At 35.2% G+C, this 21,435-nt stretch overlaps 1 protein-coding gene and 2 non-coding genes across 9 annotated transcripts; all 3 read left to right on the forward strand.

Moving 5' to 3' along the window:
- Positions 1-1,467: 1,467 nt before the first annotated feature.
- Positions 1,468-1,550, forward strand: trnal-uaa. The gene has a single exon. It is a non-coding gene; the product is annotated as a tRNA-Leu (tRNA).
- Positions 1,551-6,736: 5,186 nt separating this feature from the next.
- On the forward strand, positions 6,737-6,819 carry trnal-uaa. The gene has a single exon. It is a non-coding gene; the product is annotated as a tRNA-Leu (tRNA).
- A 1,881-nt stretch (positions 6,820-8,700) lies between these two features.
- LOC109111912 (elongation factor 1-delta-like) lies at positions 8,701-20,515 on the forward strand. 7 transcript variants are annotated; one of them, XM_042719018.1, is made up of 10 exons: positions 8,773-8,847; positions 9,959-10,008; positions 12,347-12,467; positions 12,814-12,885; positions 16,992-17,057; positions 17,483-17,570; positions 18,707-18,807; positions 18,913-19,107; positions 19,185-19,379; positions 20,387-20,515. In XM_042719018.1, exons 3-10 carry the CDS (start codon positions 12,354-12,356, stop codon positions 20,423-20,425), a joined length of 870 nt encoding a protein of 289 aa, XP_042574952.1. In that variant the 5' UTR covers positions 8,773-8,847; positions 9,959-10,008; positions 12,347-12,353; the 3' UTR covers positions 20,426-20,515. The 7 variants fall into 7 exon arrangements, with proteins under 7 accessions (XP_042574951.1, XP_042574954.1, XP_042574953.1 ...); XM_042719017.1 differs by lacking the exon at positions 9,959-10,008 and having other exon boundaries at positions 8,701-8,847; XM_042719021.1 differs by lacking the exon at positions 12,814-12,885 and having other exon boundaries at positions 8,774-8,847.
- The last annotated feature ends 920 nt before the right edge of the window (positions 20,516-21,435 follow it).

The following is a 21,435-nucleotide window of genomic DNA, read 5'->3' on the forward strand; positions in this document are numbered from 1 at the left end:
GCCAAAAACTGTAAATGTTACAGTATAAAACTGTTATTTACAAACAAGAAAATTTTAAATGTAAACCAGTAAATTCAACAACGCACACTGCTATTAAAATCTGTTTTGTACCTTTAACATACTGACAACCACAATAATAATGCAGGTGGTAAAAGAGAAAGCCACATGAAGAATCGAAGTTCATCACAAGTAGCTTCGCCACAAGCAGAAGTTTATATTAATATATAGAAGGTGCACAAAGTCATTCATTGCAAACACAAAACACCATCATGGTGACACACGATACTTAAACAATTCAATAAACTTTCATTAAAACAGCAGAAGATGTAACATACAGCCCAAATGTACAACTGATAACAAAAAACTATTAAAAAACATGATTATTTAAACAAAATACTTTCAAATGTGGAGCGTCACACAGGGAATTCTGGGAATATCAGTTTACAGTTTTTTGACTGTAAATTATACATTGATTTGTTCTTTTTTTATTTCTAAAAACTGTAAAATTAACAGCATTTTAACTGTAAAATTACATAAAAATGTCTGGTTAGATCTTTTACAGTTTTTTCCCTGTATATAGTACAGGAACTTACTGTTAACCTATTAACACTTTTTTTTTGTAGCGTTTTTACAAAATTGTACAGTTAAAATGACACTTATTTTTTACAGTGTACAGTGCTTAAAGAGAAGCAGCTAATAGAAAACGTAATGCTTTAAATGAATAAAAAAAAAAAAAAAAAAAAAAAAAAAAAACTAACAACATTTAACCCACATTTGTCATATATAATTATTTTAATGATTTTAACATTTCCTACTTTCATTTAAAATAGTTTTCATTCACCATGGTAGGCTTTGCTCCTCTATATTACATCAAATATATTTTCTCTCCATTTCTGACATTTTAGATGAAGTGGTAAATTTTTTTTATCTTATATAGACAACTTTATAAGTTGTCATCACCTTGATTAGTTTTTACTTTATAGATTACCTCAAGATGGTGACTTTAACACTTTGGAAACATGCTCTCTAATGCTCTTAAAGATGAAAAACAGTACTGCCACTTTGTCCAGATCAATCAGATGGAAAATGGTGCTATTTAAGAACACTTTATGAGTATGATTATTACCATGGATCAACTTTTGATACACTCTTGTAGAAAGATTAGAAAACTCAAACCTAAACAACATATAATTCGTAACATCATCCATCCATCAGTTCTCCAACTTACACACATAGACATGCAAAGGCCTTCTGGCCCAACCAGAACCATTTAAAAAAAAAAAATCCTTAAACAGACCAAAATGGCTGAGTGGTTAAGGCGTTGGATGTAAAATAAAGCCAGTCTGCTGGTCCAGATCAATCAGCTTGAGCATTGTGATCCTAGTTAAGGACACTTTATAATTCACTTTTTTAAATTGCATACTTTGTTCTACATTTGAAAGATGACCATCTAAGGCTCAATTTTATACCAGGATGGCCGAGTGGTTAAGGCGTTGGACTTAAGATCCAATGGACAAATGTCCTCGTGGGTTCAAACCCCACTCCTGGTAAAAGCTTTAGGCCATTTAAACCAGGGTTTAGTGTGAGGTTTAGCTTTGGACTCGAGTTGTTACAGAATGTAATCAACAGGTTCCACAAAGTGATGATGTTGTTAAAGGAAAACTAGAACAGAGTGGTCTCACGCCACTCTGATTTGCCCACGTCAATAAGCTAAAATGTGGCATCATGGAAGGACACTTTATGGTTAATTATTTTTCCATTTGAAGATGACAAATATTAGCATCCCTATGGGGCCAGGATGGCTGAAGGGTTAATGTGTTGTACAGTTCTTAAGATTCAGTGGACAAATGTGCTTGTGTTTTCAAACCCCACTTCTGGTAAAAGCTTTAGACCACTCATGGGGTTAGTATAATGTTTAGTCTCAGGCTGGACTTATTCCACACAACCTTTCCCAAAAAAGATAAAAATGTTGTCTTTGGAACATGTATTTGTCATAGTCCAATCCAAAAAGCCACTAGAATTTGGCCATCATAATTAAGGATGCTTAATACATAACCATATATGCCCTTTTTTCAGACCAGGATGGCCGAGTGGTTAAGGCGTTGGGCTCAAGCTGGGGAACAATAGTCCGTTAAAGGTGGGGAAGAAGGGAAGAAGAGAGGGAAGGAAGAAAAAGAGAAGGGGGAGAAGAGAAAGGAGAAACGAAGAAAAGTAAAAGGGTAAATTCGATGTTCAAAGACAGTTTTTCCTTAGCGCGCGCCAGCAGTATACAATTTCCGGTTTCTTCATGTGAGAAATTCGCGCATTTATATTACACTGTTTCCTATTGCAGGTTGTTCACAAGACCGGGGTTCGAATCCAGCTGAAGACAACTTCTTATATATTGTTAATTTCTTTAAGGTTAATTAAATGTACATATGTTTTACAAATGTACATATTTTTCCATGAAAAATTACACCAATGGAAATGTGTTTTGTTATTATTATTTATTTAGTACTTGTATTCATATTTATTCTGATTAAGCATGTTGTTATTTGTAATTATATTCATATTTATCTGATTAAGCATGTTGTTATTTGTAATTATATTCATATTTATTTCTGATTAAGCATGTTATTATTTGTAGTTGTATTATTTATTCTGATTAAACATGTTATTTGTAATTATATTCATATTTATTCTGATTAAGCATGTTGTTATTTGTAATTATATTCATATTTATTCTGATTAAGCATGTTGTTATTTGTAATTATATTCATATTTATTCTGATTAAGCATGTTGTTTATTTGTAATTATATTCATATTTATTCTGATTAAGCATGTTATTATTTGTAGTTTTATTGTTATTTATTCTGATTAAGCATTTTTTTAGTTCAAGACACTTTCAAATCTGTCCTTTCTAATGAAAAAAAGATTTTGTAATTATATTTATTTTGCTGAAAAATGTCTGTGACAAATGACAATATGCAAATTATGTTTTTATAGACATACGTTCTATTGTTGCAGTGTACTGATGAAACTGTTATATTAAAGGACAATAAAAAAAGCAATCATTTGCCAGTGTTTGCATGTTTTTATTTTATTTTTTTTACACAATTATGCCAACAGAACAGTAATGAATTAAAACCAATTTTTTTTAAACAGTTTTCAAACAACATAAATAACAAAAGGAAATAAAATGACAATGAAATGACATAATCTAAAAACCAATAATGCTAACAGAACCAATTTAAATTTTTTAATTTTTTAATAAGTTTTTCAACAACATTAACATAACTAAAAAAGGGAATAAAATGAAAAGAATGTAGATATCAAAAAAAATAATTTCTAAATTTGTTTTTTTATTTTAACAATTATGCTACCAGAACAGTAATGAATATTAATTAAATAAGTTTTAAACAAAATTAAAAAGGTAAAACAGTAAAGTTTTCAAAAAACAATGTCATTCTTTCGTGCACCTTCGGCATGGTTCGGCAACTTGATTGACACCTGACTAGAAGCGCTGACCCCCTCCACCTAGCGGTGAAACGCGCGAAACGTGCCGTCGACATCCCCCTGTTCTCTGATTGGTCAAATGTCACGAATGTTAAGAGAATGTTATGAATTGCGCTTTTTGATTGGCTGAAAGATGTTATAGCGCTTCGACGCGATTGGTCCAAATGTCATAGCGGCTTCGATGCGATTGGCTGTGCAGTTCGACATTGCTTGACATTTCTGAAATATTGTCAGACTATCCGTCGTCAGCTAGTGCTCAAGATCCAATTTTTTAATGTCAGGGTGGGTTAGTGGTTAAGTCGTTGTACTTAAGATAGGCCATTCCAAACAGGGTTAATGTGAGATTTAGCCTGAGACTTAAGTTGATCTAGAATGTGAACGGTGCTTAAAGGAGCACAAGACTGTTTCACTTCACTCCAAACAGCTACATTGTTTTACATTTAGTCATTTAGCAGATGATTTATCCAAAGCGACTTACAAATGAGGACAATGGAAGCAATCAAAATCAACAAAAGAACAATGCTATGCAAGTGCTATAACAAGTCTCAGTTAGCTTAATGCAGAACACATAGCAAGTTTTTTTTTATTATATAATAAATAAAAAGAAAACAAATAGAATAGAAAAAGAATAGAGCAAGCTAGTGTTGGAGGCCTTTTTTGCTTTTGTTAATTGTATAATAAATAAAAAGAAAACAAATAGACAGAATACAAAAAGATTAGAGAAGCTAGTGTTAGTTTTTTTTCAAGAAAACAAGCAGTTAGTAAATATATAGAGTGCAAGTCTAAAACGGGCAAGATGTTTTTTATTATTATTATTTCATTTTTATTTAAAGAATAGAATTAGAATAAAGAGTGCTAGAGTTAGAGGGTCAAATAAAGATGGAAGAGATGTGTTTTAAGCTGATTCTTGAAGATGGCTAAGGACTCAGCTGCTCGGATTGTGTAGGGCAGGTCATTCCAGCAGGAGGGAACAGTTCATTTAAAAGTATGTGAAAGTGATTTTGTGCTTCTTTGGGATGGCACAATAATGCACTGTTCACTTGCAGAACGCAAGCTTCTAGAGGGCACATAACTCTGAAGTAATGAATTTAGGTAAAGGGGTGCAGAGCCAGTGGTGGTTTTGTAAGCAAACATTAATGCTTTGAATTTTATGAGAGCAGCTGTTGGTAGCCAGTGCAAATTGATAAACAGAGGTGTGACTTGCATTCTTTTTGGCTCATTAAAAATTTATCTTGCTATTGCATTCTGGATTAATTGTAAAGGTTTGATAGAACTGGCTGGAAGACCTGCCAAGAGAGCATTGCAGTAGTCCAGCTTGAACAGAACAAGAGCTTGAACAAGGAGTTGTGAAGGATGTTTCGAAAGAAAGGGCCTGATCTTCTTGATGTTGAGTAAAGCAAATCTGCAGGACCGGACAGTTTTAGCAACGTGGTCTGAGAAACTCATCTGATCATCAATCATAACTCCAAGGTTTCTGGCTGTTTTTGAAGGAGTTATAGTTGATGTGCCTAACTGGAAGGTGAATTTGTGATGAAACGATGGGTTTGATGGAACCACAAGCAGTTCTGTCTTGGCAAGGTTGAGTTGAAGGTGATGGTCCTTCATCCAGCAAGAAATGTCTGTTAGACCAGCTGATATGTGAACAGCTATGGTGGGATCATCAGGATGGAATAAGAGGAAGACTTGAGTGTCATTTTTGTCATGTTTTGCTCAGGTCATTTCACACTTTCCATGTTTAAAATTCAATAGACAAAATGTCAATGGGTTTTCAAACCCCACTCCTGGCAGCAGGTTTATTGTGCTCTAATCTGAGAGATTGAAAAAGGTCTTAAAATGTTTGAGTAAATTCAAAGATGTGACGTTATTGAAAATTAATAACCAAACTATATACTTCATAATATGGGATTAAAAGAAATCTCAAAAGACAACTAGTAGAATTACGGTATATTGATATTTGTGTATAATCATGGTGGTACTTCACTTACTGTTCCATTCAAGTCAAGTCAAGTCACTTTTATTGTCACATCACCACAGCACATGTGCCTTGGTGAGTGAAATTCTTGGGAGCTTGCTCCAGAAATTGCAGAAACAATTAACATATAGTCATACAGACTTCAACAGGTGAAAATGTGCAATATGCACATACATATAGTCAGTACACACAGTGTACTATTAGACATACTTACAGCTAGCACTACACATTATACACAATATGTACATACATACAGTTAGCACTACACATTATACACTATACACTATACACAGAATGTACACATTCTACATTATGTAAACATATATACGCATGAAAATATGCTAAGGTGCAACAGAGTGTACGTGAACTGCATACAGAAATGTCATGGATGTGCATTGGATGGTCTCCAGTGGTAACGGGTAGGTTATTGTATTAAATGCAGTGTGTATGTATAGTTCGGTGTTGAACTGTTAAAGTTAAAGTGCAGTGTGTGGCATACCATATTGTGGGAGTATGCTGTAGGGTGTATTAGTTCTGACTGTTCATTAGTCTTTTAGCCTGAGGGAAAAAGCTATCCCTCAGTCGGCCAATGCGGGATCGGATACTGCTGAGACGTCTTCCTGAGGGCAGCAGAGAGAGCAGTCTGTGGGACGGGTGGCTTCAACACTTGACCCAACATTTGACCCGACACTTGACCCAACATTTGTCCAGAAGGATTATTCCTGCATTTAGTGACTATTTATAAAATTAATTAATTTGTCAAAGAAATGCCTATAAATTCAGATTTATTTCTATAGAGATTTTAACATTTAATTGTTCCAAATCAGATCCATACCTCCAGTGAGCAAACCAAGGTATTTCACTTACAACACACACAACAAAGTAGATAAACAACAAAGCAACAACAAAGTAGCTTATGAGAGAACATTTAAAGTGAGATGCATTTCTAATTATTAAAACAACAATTTTGTGGAAGTGGAAGCTTATTCCATGTAGAGTGTATGTCTGTATCAGTAACATAATGCTAATGTGTCTGACTGTTTATGCTAAAAAATCACTATTTTAAAGTTTGTGAGTCTTAGGATTAGCTTTTACATTTGCACAACTAAAGTATGAAAATGGATACTGAGGACACAGGAAAAAATGTCTACTACTTTAATCACACAATATTACTGCTGACATATTTGGGGATAAAAAAGGATATGAAAATGTTAAAAGTACTCGTGGTGCCGGAATCACCCTCCCTGCTGCAGCGCTGCAAGCAGGAGACCAGGATGGCCGAGTGGTTAAGGCGTTGGACTTAAGATCCAATGGACGCATGTCCTCGTGGGTTCGAACCCCACTCCTGGTAAACACCTATCTTTAAGAAACCCATAATTACGGTGCCCACATGGTGACATGTTCAGTTCTCTTAGTTTTGTCGTGGCCACAACATAATAACTTGTAGGAACATGATAATAAGTTGTGGTCATGGGATATTAATTCATGGGAACGTCATATTAACTCGTGGGAACGTGATATTATGTTGTGGCCATGAGATAATTTTGTAGAGGTAACAACTTCTTACTGTATGTTGAGCGAAGGACATATTTTTCTCGTGGCCATGAGATTAATGCGTAAACAAACCTGCGTGACCATAGCAACCGGGGATTATCAGAGATGGATTCATTAATATTTTATTTTGAGTTAAGAAACTATTATATTATTTATTATAGAAATTATTATATTATTAAATTATTATATTAACTATAGGACTTGGCTACCAGACTGTATTATGTGCAATAGTCAGCATTCAAATGAAGTTTATCATCATTAAATGTTACTTATATTGCATAATATAAAAAAAGGCCTACAAGAAAACATTTTTATACATCCGACAGTCTTGTAAGTCCATTAACTGATCATCTTTTTTCCCATAATATTTGCATATTATTATTATTATTATTATTATTCAACTATATTACTGGTTATATTTTTATATTCATTTATATTCATTTTTTTCTCTTCATTTCGATCTCTTTACTTAACGTTCTGAATACTTTTGTAAATAATAGCCTACTGTAAATGTTCAACACGCCAGTGAAGCTTTGATTATGCTGCCTGGAATTTTTGCTGGAATGCAGTTTAAATTTAACATATTTCATTTTATTTCGGCTAATTATTAGACCATAATTATAAATACTATAGTGTTTCAAAATATAGCCCTAATAAGTTAATGTAATAATAATAATATACAGTACAAATATTAAATTAAATATTTAATGTTAATAAAAATGTTTTATCCATTTTTGATTGTCCCGGGTTGCTATGGTCACGCAGGTTTGATTATGCATTAAGAGAAATGGATGTCCTTCCCTCAACATAGCATCTTGAGGCCACAACATAAGGATGATGTTACCTCAACAAAATGATCTCGTGGCCACGACATAATATGATGTTCCCACGAGTTAATATGACGTTCCCATGAATTAATATCTCCTGGCCACAACGTATTATCACGTTCAATAACGTTGAGTTATTATGTCAAAACTAAGTGAACCGACCAAGTCACCTCCCGGGCACCGTACATAATAAATAGACCCTTGCGTTTGTATTTACATCACTTTAAATGCATATGTGTCCTAGTAACGACAAATAATACAGTGTTTCTGTGTCGTTCTGAGATAACACCTATGGGTCGCTGCAGATTATTATTTATTAGCTGAGCTGTTTTTGGGCAAACTGCTCAACAGATCATTTGATATTATTGATCTGGAATTCTGTTTTCAGATTGGCAAAACGTGGCTGTATTGTATTATATAGTTATATATGAGTTCTGTCAAGTGATCTAAAATATAAGAATAATAATAATAATAAGATTCTGATTATAAAAGTATAAGATATTTAAAATGAGAAAATAATTTTAATTTTCGGAGTACTTTATTAGAATTAATACATAAAGAGTGACTAAAAAGAAAATATAATGATAAAATAAAAATGTTGTTTGGTATAATAATCTATGTGAGTATGTATTAATCGCATTAATGTGCAGCTGTTAGTTCGGGCACGAGGACGGAACGCTTCGTTGCAACGTAACTGAATGTACCATCTCTGTTCTGAGGGGTGACATACGTTTAAAAGCCTGCATTTTAATACGATTTACCAACTCGTACTTGTTGTATAAGATTAAAATCAACACTTTAGTCACGTATATCCATATTATAATGCTAAAACTTTGTATGCTACATTGCATTGTATCATATGAAGAGTGACATTTAAAGGAAAACCCCTCTGTCTGCTATAAGTGCGCGTTACCCGGTTTCCTCAATCTCTTTCTGTAATAGGGAGTCCGGTGGGGAAGTTCAACCCGAACTGCTTGTCACTTATAAACTCTTCGAAAGTAAGTAAAACTTTAGTTTTCACTAACACGATAATGGTAAATATGTTTAACCTTTATCGTGTTACAGTTGAAGTGTTCCGCTGTGAGTGTCGCGCCACGTGGCTGCATATAAAACTCATCCGAGTTTAACCCGCTGCAGAATTTTAACTTCCTAACGTTACTTGCTCAGACTTAATACACATCACACACGTATACAGTTAATTAGGCGTGAATAAAAACGCATGTTTCACGAGTCCCATGAGTTTATAAAACTTTAATGAAGCGCGTAGAGTTGACAGTGACAGCACACATGAAGTTTCAGTGTTTGTTTCATGTGTTCATAAACAGGGTGGATCACATGAAGCATCTGTAACGGATCTGTATGTGTCATCTAATCCTGACCTACAGGTCTCTGCTGGTTTAAATCTGGGTTATTAGACGTGTTACTCTGGTTTATTTGCTCTTCGCGTCCTACAAGCCAGTGTCAGTCTCAGTGCCTCCCTCTTTTTAATGTGCATATACTAAACGGGCATCTATTAGACTTGGTGATATCAATTTCACTACGGTTTAAAGACCAGTGTAAATTTAATGGCATTGTGTGAATACAAAATACAGTTAAATAGTATTTTTTTTCATTCTTTGCATTAAAAGACAGCTTGATAGGGGGTGGCAAATTACATGAAATGAACACAATGAAATTAATTATAATTATTGTTTTAAACACCATTTTTGGCTCCAGCACTGGACACTGTGTAACCAAGTACACTAACTTTTCATAACAACCTTATTATTGGCAGGTTATTTGGTCTTGGAGGAAAGTATTTAAATAAAATGTAATTCACTACTCACTCATAGTAAACTCACTACTCACTCATTTTGCATCTGACTCGACTGCGATACTTGCTAATCTGCGCTGCTCTTGGTAGATTGCATTGGTCGTTTTGTGTTCTTTAATTTGCAAATTGGCAGTAGATTACATGCAAAACCTTCCACTTCCACTTTGGTCTCATGCTAATTTGCAATGTTTAATCACTCTGGCTCTGTCTTTTGTGGGCAACTGGTGACAGACAAGATAGTACTTTGTGATCATTTCTCAGCCCTCCAAGTAATAGTTAAATGCTTATTGTTAAAGGGAAGGTGAAAAGCCCTGTCAGCACTTGTTTTCTCTGAACACCTCAGCAGGTGAGTTTAGAAATGCAATGCATGGTGTGTTTGTGATGGATTCTCAGACTAAAGAGAGACTTTTCATTGATTTTTCAACAGGCTCAGAGGGCATCGTTTCATCCCTAATTGTCATCTTTGACAATACTGCACATACAAAACAGTCTAAATTTGAAACTTCCACTAATTTTATTGCTTCCCTTGATGAATCCCTGTTAGACTGTTTCCAGCATAAACTCGTTGTCTTCTGCTGATATGGATTGGCTGTTCTGCAAGGCTTCTGGATGCGCTTGGCTGTTTCCACCTGACATCAAACATCAGCTCAGACTAATTCTTCAGCATCTGCTTTTTTGTTTTCCCTTATATGGAGAACCTGCGGGAGTCTCAAACCAAAGATGAAACTAAACACAAACAGACAAGGAATCTGCTGAATTAAAACGACGGAAAGAGAAAACGCACTTGTTCATCCCGGTCTGAAAATCAGGGTTCGGAAGAAAGAAGGTCATTTCCATCAGGATCTGACCTCTCAGGGCATTAGAGTAGAGAAGGTTTGGTTCAACCGCAGCATATATGAGCAGGCCGATGACGCTTATCAATCCTTGTTGAGCGCAAGGACCGGGACACCTCCGGTTTCGTCCTCCCCAAAAGATCGAATTCCCCGCACCCTGGTCTTTAGGGCTAAACGCAACAGTACGCAACAACTGCAGGAGGAGGAGAACCAAACATGCTCCCGTTCCTATGCATCACGTCAACAGCAGCGGGGTTCCAGCGCTCCTCGTCTGAACCCAATCGGCAGCTCCCAAAAAGTAGCAGGAAGAGAGGGTCTTCTCTGAGACCGAACGTGCCCCTCAGAAAAGGGACAAGTATGGCTAGTTTAGGGGAATGAGACAGTTGACTTTAAGGAACTGGCTTCTTATTTATTGAACGGTGTGTTCGTTTGTGTATTTTATTAAAAAATTTTCGCCTTTCAAAAGCTTCAACCTGGTTTGTGTCACCATTGGCTGCTGGGTGAAAGCTGATCAGTGTGAAACTAATCCAAGGGCTTTGGCACGCAAAATCTGTCCCATTGTCTGCAGCCCGTGTCAGCAAAAAAATAGATGAAAGGGCTTTATTGGTTGAGTGGACTTTAACAATCAACCCAAATAACCGTTCTACAAAATCTATGTGAATGCAAGACCTGGACAACATAATTAAGAGTTTTTCCTGCGTCATAAAGTAGTTTTTTTATGGGGAGTATGATTTATCAATTTATCATTCTGAACAACTGATTCTGACTTTGACAGTAAAGGCCTGTTCATGGCAAGAATGAAATGGTTAGATCAGAACAAGTAAGTAATGAAGGGTTTGTTCACAACAAGGGGTCTTTGACTAGCTTGAATACAAGATGCAATGCATCTCACAATAGATTTTACTCAACAATGCAAAAATACTAGCCATTTGATAATACTACTTTCACTTGTATTGAAATGTACGGTATAATAAATAACAGATGTTTGTATAAACTGGTGAAGGGTTGGTTTCAGTAGGTATAGTATATTGTAAATATATTGTCAATAAACATTCCCTTTTTGTCAGCATATTATATTGTTCATGTAACGTTTTTTTATTTTTTTATTGCTTGTTTATTGTTATGACGTCTACATGTATTTTGTTCTCAGATAGCAACGACATCAGTAAAATTACTTGCACTAGCTATTTAGCTAGTTGTCTGTTGCAGCTGCTATAATTATGCCAGCAGTTAGTTTAACCTTTCCCCCGTAAGTTTTGATTTTCCTATTTATTCAGAACTGTTTAAACATTTGTGCAACCCAACGCATTAAAAATTTACAAGGCAGGCATCTTTGTGCAAACTGGGGACGGGCTCTTTCGACTTTGAGATCCCAACATTGTTTATTTTAGAAAAAAAAAATCATATTGAAAATATTTTCAATATGTAAACTAAAAAAATATTTAATTGTATTGATTGTAAAAAAAAAAAAAAAAAAGCTTGAATATGGGAACATCTCTAATAATGATTTCTGTACTAAAATTATAATTGTAAGGATCCAAATTCAAGAAAACTAATAGAAAATAAACTTTTCTGTAACCACTATATGGCCGTAATGTGTTGCAATATAGTGGAAGATATATGCATTCATATATATATATATATATATATATATATGTATGTATGTATGTATGGATGGCGCTTGGCCTGCTCAGCTTGATTTATATTTGCTTATGTTTAAGGCTTTTTGCACACTCCTGAATGAATTACATTACAAATGAATGAAATAAAATTCCCTTCGTTTTTCTAAAGCTCTATGCTTGCTCTTTGACACACAAACTCTCACGTCTCATTTTTCTTGTTTTTTTTTAGCATCACAATGAGTGGACTTCAGGGACTCGCCCAGGAGAACATCTGGTTTGACAAGTCCAGATACGATGAGGCTGAGAGAAGCTTCTACGAGGGCATGAACGGCATCCCTCAGACATCCCAGGTACTGCCCCCTACAGACCCGGATGTCAGAGCAAAGCATAATTTGAGGGTCTAAAATTTCCCCATTTGGGTTTTCACACAAACTGGTAATTGTCTCAATGAATGAGGGTGACAGAATTCTCATGGAGAGGCATGAATTCCTGTTTACTCAGCTGCTGTACGTCCATCTGCCATCTGTTTTTCAAGGTGTCTGACTTTTCTTTAAGCTCCTATGCTGAATAGTCTGCACTGACAGCGCTTCTGTATGCACCTGTGTATTTTTGTTTGCTTGCTTGCTTGCTTGCTCACTCTCTGCCTCTTGCTGGTTTGTTTGACATGGGCCTTTTTACCCCGCTGTACCTTTCCAGGAGAGAGATGCTAGTGCCATCCTGCAGGACATTGCTAAAGCCCGACAGAATATCCAGCAATCCCTAGCCGGAGTGAGTACTGCCCCCAAAATATGAAAGAAATCTCATTATTGGAGCATACTGAATTTGTACTGTAATCTTCTTGTGAAGCGCATTTAACTAGAGTGATTACTGACGCTCGATAACTGTCGTCCTGCATGGGACCAGTTTGAAGGGCTGATTTATTTCCACTTCATGAAGCTCTAACCAAGTTGGAGGTGAAATTAACAGGACAGTTTTTAGTTCAGCCGCCGATCACACACAAGACTGGAGCTACCATAAATATCCCTGTGCTATTTTAGTATGTTTACAGAACCCCCTCTGTGCCCCTGGAAGGGAGAAAAAAAAATCAGCTGTAGTTATGGATTAGTAAACTGTACATGGAGATTACTAAACCATGTACACAATTTATGAACTGTGTAAGGATTTGGAGTGGTGGCTGATTTGGCAGATTAATTTTTGTTTAGTTTTGGATTTAAATGTAAACCTGAAATGATTAAAATTATTTTAAATTAATTATTCTAAAATACAAAAAAAAAAAATAATAAATTATGCTGGAATATCTTCATTGATATATCAAATATTGATCCCTTACATAATTTTTTCTTTTTTTTCAAAGTTTTAAATAAAACAAAGTACTGTTTCAGTCTTTCTACTTCAGAATTTTGTATTTAATTCAGTGCGTTACTTGCTGTGTGGTCAAAAGGTATCACATTAGATGTCGATGCTGATAATTTACAGATATTGATTTATTGATATAGCTGGTCAATCAATGTCAGTTAGGACTGGGCAAATAAAAAATTAAGTCCAGTCTTCTGACAAAAACTTCTAATTTTCTTACTGTCTTTCAACATTATTGCAATATACACTATATTCTCTCATTTTATAGTGTCAGCACAGATATTGCAATAAAACGTATCGCCCAGCTCTAATGGCAGTGGGCTGTATTTTGTAAACAAATTCGTTTTGTGGATGGGTTTTAATTTTCATGAAAGCACGTAAATGATCAAAATGTACTTCCCAGAGATTGATAAAAGTTTGCATCAGATTAGATGTGAATAGTTTTGAATGGACCTTTACATGTGAGAAGTGTAAAATAGAATTTGAAATTTTCGCTTTTTGCTAAATGTATTTATTTATTTAACTATTTTGGGCTCAGCATTAGGCACATCGGACCGATTAAATAGAACTTCTGATGTACTGCACTCATTTTGCACACTTTGCTTGTCACCAGATTTATATTTGTTTTAAGGTTTATTCATTTTAGCATGTCATTTTTTTAAGAAAATTTGTAAAATCACATGCACAGATTTCTTAACAGGCTCCATAAATTTCCCAAAACAGACAGAAGCTCCCACGGTCTTTTCTCACTGATGCTGCAGTATTTGGTTCTTCTGTCAGCAGTTACTTGACACCTTTCTTATCAACAAAGCATATGCTTACTAGACACTTCAGAAACTCAAATGCATTGACTTAGAATCAGAGTTCACCTCAAATATTTTATATAGTCCAATTATGTGCACCTAAAAGCACTTAGCTGTAGCAAACTGTCTTGTCGTGCAAGTAGGTCTAGCAAGATCTCCTTCCCAGCATGGCATCTTTAGTTGTGTTTGTGCCTGTGCATGTGCAGGATGTTATTGTGTGTTTGTGGTTTATGCTTTTGTGCAAGGTACATTTTCTTTGTTCAAGCAAACAGCGCTCACGTCTACACACCGCAAACGTGCTTGCATGTTTATATTTGCAGTTTGATAAACTGTAAAAATATATTTGTGACTAATTTTATTACAGAAATAGTTCACCCTACAATGACAATTTGCTGAAATGTAGATGAGTTTGTTTCTTCATCGTAACAGATTTGGAGAAGTGTAGCATTACGTCAATTGCTCACCAATGGATCCTCTGCAGTGAATGGGTGCCGTCAGAATAAGAGTCCAAACAGCTGATAAAAACATCACAACAATCCACACCACTTCAGGCCACGATCAATTAACATCTTGTGAAGCCAAAAGCTCTGTGTATGTAAGAAACAAATACAACCCCAATTCCAGAGAAGTTAGGACGATTTGTATAAATGCAATAAAATCAAGAATCTGTGATTTGTTCATTCTCTTTTAACTTTTATTTAATTAACAAAGGTTCGAAGAAAACATTTCCAAAGTTCTCACTGACCACTATAAATTTATTTTGTAAATATGAACAAATTTTGATTTGATGGCTGCAACACAAAAAAGCTGGGATAGAGGCCCGTTTAACCCCGTTTAAAGTTTTGCAAGCAAAATTTTTGCCCAGTCTCTCTAGAAACAAGGCTTCAGATGCTCAGCATTCTGTGATTGTCATTGTCTGATTCTCCCTTTCGTGACTGGTCATACGTTTTCAATAGGAGTCAGATCTGGACTGCAGGCAGGCCAGTCTAAAACATTCACTCTGAGTCTATGAAACATTGCTGTTGTAGCACATGCAGAATGAGACCTGGCATTGTCTTGATCTAATAACCATGGACTTCCCATGAAAGACATCATCTTGACGGCAGTATATTTATTTGTAAAACTCCAATATATGCCTCCATGTCAATGGTACCTTCACACATATGCAAGTTACCCATTTGCACTGATGCACTCATATACCATGACAGATGTTTGCTTTTGCATCTGTCGCTGATGAAAGTCTGGATGGTCTCTTTGGTCTTTGGCACTGATAACTCAACATCTATTTTTCCCAGAAACAAGTTGAAATGTGGACTCATCTGAGCACAGCACACGTCCACCATCTTTTTGGCTGTCTGAGATTAGGTCTGGCCCAGAGTAACAGATATTCAGGTTGCATTTCTCAATGCAGCAGCAGACTGTGGTAAATGACGGGGCTTTTCTGAAGTACTCCTGAGCCCGTGTGGCTATATTTAACATATATTTATTATATTTATCATGTTTGGGTATAAAAGGAGCATCTTAGGCTTTTGGCTCATCACTTTGTGCCAAATTTAATGAGAGAAGTGTCAAACAAATCAAAAATCACATTTCGCAATGCAAAATTGCAAAGAATTTAGGTCTTTCACCAACTACCACAAGTAATATTGTGAAAAGATTCAGCGAATCCAGAGAAATCACAGTACATGTAGGGCAAGGCAGGAAACTTTAGTTGAATGTGCTTGACCTTTGAGCCCTCAGATGCCATTGCATAAGAAACCATCATGCGAATCCATGGTGAAGCCTCAGATGCCATTGCAATGTGATTTTTGATTTGTTTGACACTTCTCTCATTAAATTTGGTACAAAGTGATGAGCCAAAAGCCTAAGATGCTCCTTTTATACCCAAACATGATACCTTGACCCATTACCAATTCACCTGCTTACTGTGAACTGTTTCAAAACAGTTTAAAATGGATATTCTATAACCTTTTCACTTATTTTGCCTCTGTCCTAAATTTTTTGGAATGTGTTGCAGCCGTCAAAATCAAAATTAGTTAATATTTACAAAATACATTGTTGGTCAGTGAAAAATGTAATGAATGAATAAGTGATTGTTTGTTTTTTTTATTTTTTTTTTAAATGTTGTAACTTCTTTTGTGTTGTTGTTGTTGTTCATGAAGTTTTTTTTATTTTAAAATATTGCTTCTGGCTAAAATACCAGTCCATAACCTTCCTCCAGTAATAAAGTCATCTCGTCTAAATCAGGAGAGAAATATGCACATATTGAGCACTGTTTACAAGCAAAAACAGTCCTAAACACACATGTGGGTGGATTATGTTGTGAGAGGGCAACAGGAGATGGACTTTATCACTGAAGGAAGCATTATTATGGATCACAGACCAGAAGCAACATGTTACAGTGATGAAGAAACAAACTCATCTACATCTTGGATGGCCGGAGGATGAGTATATTTTAAGCAAATTTTCATTTTTGGGTGATCTTGTCCTTTAAAAGAGCTGTGTTTTAACAAGAAAGTCATTAAAGGAATGATTTAAAGTGAAGCAAAAAACTAAGGGGGAATGAAAACATTTAATGCATGCATGCTTCTCTTCTCTGATCGCTTTCTTTCTTTGAATTTTAATAGCAAAACTCTGTTGTTGTCATAGTAGTTTATCTCTGTCTCTTTCTCTGATTTGTTTTCTGGTTGTGGTGGTTAAATGTGAAACTCTCAGGTGAAGACCGCTCTACATGGTAGTAAAGGGCACACTCGCGCGCAAAAACCACGAGAGAGGAAGACTGTAAGTGCTGTGCTGCGGTTCAGCCTGCCGTCTGTGTGAAAAGCATGTGAATGGAGCAGCGTGGATCATACACCCATTACTGCTTGACACTTTCAAAACAGCCTGCTTTCTGTGAGACTGGTGTTTTTAAGGACACACACATCATGCATGACTGTTTTCATGCATTGGTTTAAAGTTTTAGCCTTCACCAAAGGAAACTGCATGCAAATTCAAGTGGGAAAATGTTTTTTCAGTGTTTCAAACGGAAACTATATTATTCAAAATATCATACTATCATGCTTCCATATGATTTCCTGTGGTTTTTGAGGTTGACAAACCTTTTGTTTGGCATGTCTGCAGTTGCAGCTCTGCATGGTGTGTTTTTTACAGTCAGCTCTTTGAGAGATAATTCACTAACGTTCAGTTCTCCTCCATCTGATTTGCAGAGTCAGAATGCCAGCAAGTCTGAGGATCAGAGTGAGCTGGTCTCTCGTCTAAAGAGTCTGGAACTGGACAACAAGAATCTGCACAAAGGTACACATTAGAAGACACAGACAGACATGATGGCTGTTCCACAATCAAATGAGTTGCCTACCTAGACAACAATTTCCCAGTTCCTGATGTGAAGTCTGCTGGATGCTGCCTTAGTGTTCACAAACAACAGTGATTTGCAGTGACCGAGATGGAGGTCATTCGTTCTCAGTGTGTGTTGACAGTTGTCGGCGATTAAAAGCCACAGAGAATGTGGGCATGTCCATAAATTCAACACTTCTTAGCTGTGCTGAACTTTATGCAAATAAGGACTGATGCAGCAGCTACTAATCAGAGAGAAGACATTAAATGTCAAGTGAGAAGAACTAATGTGTGAGATTTCAGTACATGATTTGTCTCTGCTCACGCAGCAGTATAATGGAAGATGTTCAAATAATTTAGAAACTGTTGGCATTTTAAGTTAGATCATCATGTGTGATCATTATCAGTCGTGATATCCAGGCCTAGAAAATTCATGGAATGTTTTTTTTAGTTATACTTAGCTCTATAATGTTTTGTCTGCTAGTATTTTTATTTTTAAATGATATGCTCTTGTAGTGTTTATTGATATTCTGAGTGAGGGTTATTATTAAAGTAAACAAACTATAAAAAACATTTTTGTTTCTTAAATGTTGAAACAAAAATAAATTAAATATTATATAATTTTTTTTTTTTCATTTAGTTTTAACTTGATTTAATAAAATAACAAACGTTATATCAACTAAGCATTAAAAATAAAGAACTAAATTATTGGAACTTTAAAATTGTAATTGAATGAAGACTATAGTAGTATACCAATACTAAAATAATAATTGAAAAAAATTATATATATAAAACATATATATATATATATATATATATATATATATATATATATATATTATATCTATATATATATATATATATATATATATATATATGTATATATGTGTGTTTTAATTGAAGTTTTAGTGATTTTGATATTCATTTTGGTTTATTATTCATAGTAGTTTATTAGTTTTTGTTTTTCTAAATTTTTATTTTTGCAGCACGCTTTGAAACAGACCGTTGAGTTTTGGCTGAATTTTCAGTTTGTGTTGGTGATTGTGTCGAAGCTGCTCGTGATCATTGTGAGATTAACAGAGCTGTTGTTTTATCAGTGGTGGATGATCTGAGAGCAGTGCTGTCCAAACTGGAGTCCAGAATGGCTGTACTGGAAAAGAGCCAAGCGCCTGCTTCAAAGACTGTTACCGTTACAAAGGTAGATGTGAGATCCTGCTGCCTTGAACTCAGTGATCCTGAGGCCATATTTGTGCACTGAACAAATTCAGCTATCATTCATAATCTGCATATTGTTTTATCTGAAGCTGCTCCTGTCCAGAAGCCCAAGGTTGAGGAACATAATGACGCTGACGATGACGATATTGACCTGTTTGGCAGTGATGAGGAAGATGAGGAGGCAGAACGTATCAAAGCAGAGAGGGTGAAGGAATACGCCCAGAGGAAAGCCAAAAAACCAGCCCTCATCGCCAAATCCTCCATCCTGCTGGACGTCAAACCTGTACGAGACAGACTCACAATCCTTAAAGTGTCAAGTATAATTTCTCAGTTTCAAATCTATGGTTTTTCATTGATCAGTGGGACGACGAGACGGATATGTCGAAGCTGGAGGAGTGCGTGCGCTCCATACAGATGGACGGCCTCCTGTGGGGAGCTTCTAAGCTGGTTCCTGTCGGCTACGGCATCAAAAAGCTGCAGATCAGCTGTGTGGTAGAAGACGATAAAGTGGGAACAGACATTCTGGAAGAGGAGATCACCACATTTGAGGATTACGTAAGTGCAGGATGAATTAGAGAATGTTTCACCCCAAAATTCAGAAGAAAAACTGTATGTTTTTAATCCAGTAATTGTTTTATATATTGCGGTAAAATACTGATAATTCTATAATGACGTGTGCTTTGCAAATGTGTTATTTATTCATTGCATTAAAGTAACTATGTGAGGGAGAATTTAATTTGTCAAGAAAATAAAGAAATGGCTTAAAAGAATTACATTTTTTTTATGAATTATAATGAATATACCATCACAACAAAAATAAATAGAACATTGGTCTTAAATATAGACTCAATTTATGCATTATACTGTATGTGGTACATTTAAAAGCGAAATCAGTTTTTTTTAGTTATATTGTATATATTGCAGTAAAATATATTATAAAATTATTTTATAGTTCATAAACACTTGACAGATGCATTTATTGCGTAACAGTAATTTTTATAAAACAGGAAAAATTATGAGGACAAATGAACTGTTGCCATGAAAACAAATAAATGAAACAATTATACAAATTTAAATATTTATATTAATATTAATAAAATATTAAATTATATAAATTGGATAAAAATGTTTATAAAATAGTTAATTTTATAGTTTATCATTATAGTTTTTATACTGCAGTAAAAAAATTTTTAATGATGTATTAATTTGCAAATGTGTGTATTTATTTGTTGCATTACAGTACTACAGTAATTGTAATAAATAATTGAGGACAGATTGTGAGGGAATTAATTTAATTGTCACGAAAATAAAATAATAATGCAAATTATATCAAACTAATTATAATGGAAATTATCACAATGACAAAAAAAATCGGTCTAAATTTATTCACAATATACTTTTAAAATAAAATGTGATTTTATTTGTTATGGTTCGGTGAAATGCAAATGGATAATTTTTTTTTTTTTTTTTAGATTGACATTTTGATTACATTATAAACCGTTAGGAAAGATATTTCAAGATTTTATTGACCAATACTACATTAATTCCTCATTGTGTTGTAGGTCCAGAGTGTCGACATCGCTGCCTTCAACAAGATCTGAGCCTCTCGCCTCAAACAACCACCTCACACTGGGTTACTGCTGCTTTTATATCACACGGTTACCAATAAACTGTTCAGCCACGTCAACCAACTTGCTGTATCGACTGTCTTTATTTATATGCTCTTTATTCATGTCCTGGTTTTACAAGTTTCCATTATATTCATCTTTTTTTTTATTTAAATGGTAAGTTCACCCAAAAATGTGTCGTTCCAACAAAAAGATATATCGAGGTCAGAGTGCTACTTTTCATAATGTTGCGTGGGCAGTTTAACCTCTACAATAAGAAGCGACAAGAGAAAAACAAATGCAACACAAAGGTGAGCGAATTACATGCATTTGATTTTTGGGTGAACTGTCCATTGAAACAAAATGAGAGCACATGATGCATAACTAAGCTGAAAAGCTGAAAATTCGACAGAGTTTCAAAGTAGATCCAAGTCCGACCCAGAAACCAGGATAGAGAGGCTGAGTAAATGTAGTTTGCTCTCGATGCAGCAAAATCATGGTATCGTCTGCCAGAGAAATGCAATAAAACGCCAGCGTTCCAGCTCTGTGATCGAGATACAAACCGACTCTGTGAGGCATTGGAGTGTGTATTTCTACACTAAACTTATTGTGCTGGAACAAACAAAAGAAGTCCCTTTAAGGCAAGTCATGTTACTTGGTGGCTCTGTGTGTCTGGCTTCCTGCTTGCAGCTATTTTTAGCTGTACAAAACAGCTCATTTTACCAAGTGATATTTCAAACTGGTGTGTTTTACCTTATTATTTTAATGTATTTTCTTAATTATGAACACTGGTTTGTAGTGCAAACCGTTTTACCTATTACTGCACTTTGATATTCTTCTCATTTCCCTACAGCGTCTAATGAACCGAAAGTCTCGCACACTGACAGAAAAATGCTTACTTCCGCATGGAAAAATAAGGTGTACAGTAACCAGAGCTTCTTACTGTGGAAGAGCCTACAAAGTTGCAATTGTGAGAAAAGTTATTGTGAGATGTAAACTCAAAT

Source organism: Cyprinus carpio, chromosome B2 (assembly GCF_018340385.1).
Source record: "Cyprinus carpio isolate SPL01 chromosome B2, ASM1834038v1, whole genome shotgun sequence".
In the NCBI taxonomy this organism is placed as follows: Eukaryota; Metazoa; Chordata; class Actinopteri; order Cypriniformes; family Cyprinidae; genus Cyprinus; species Cyprinus carpio.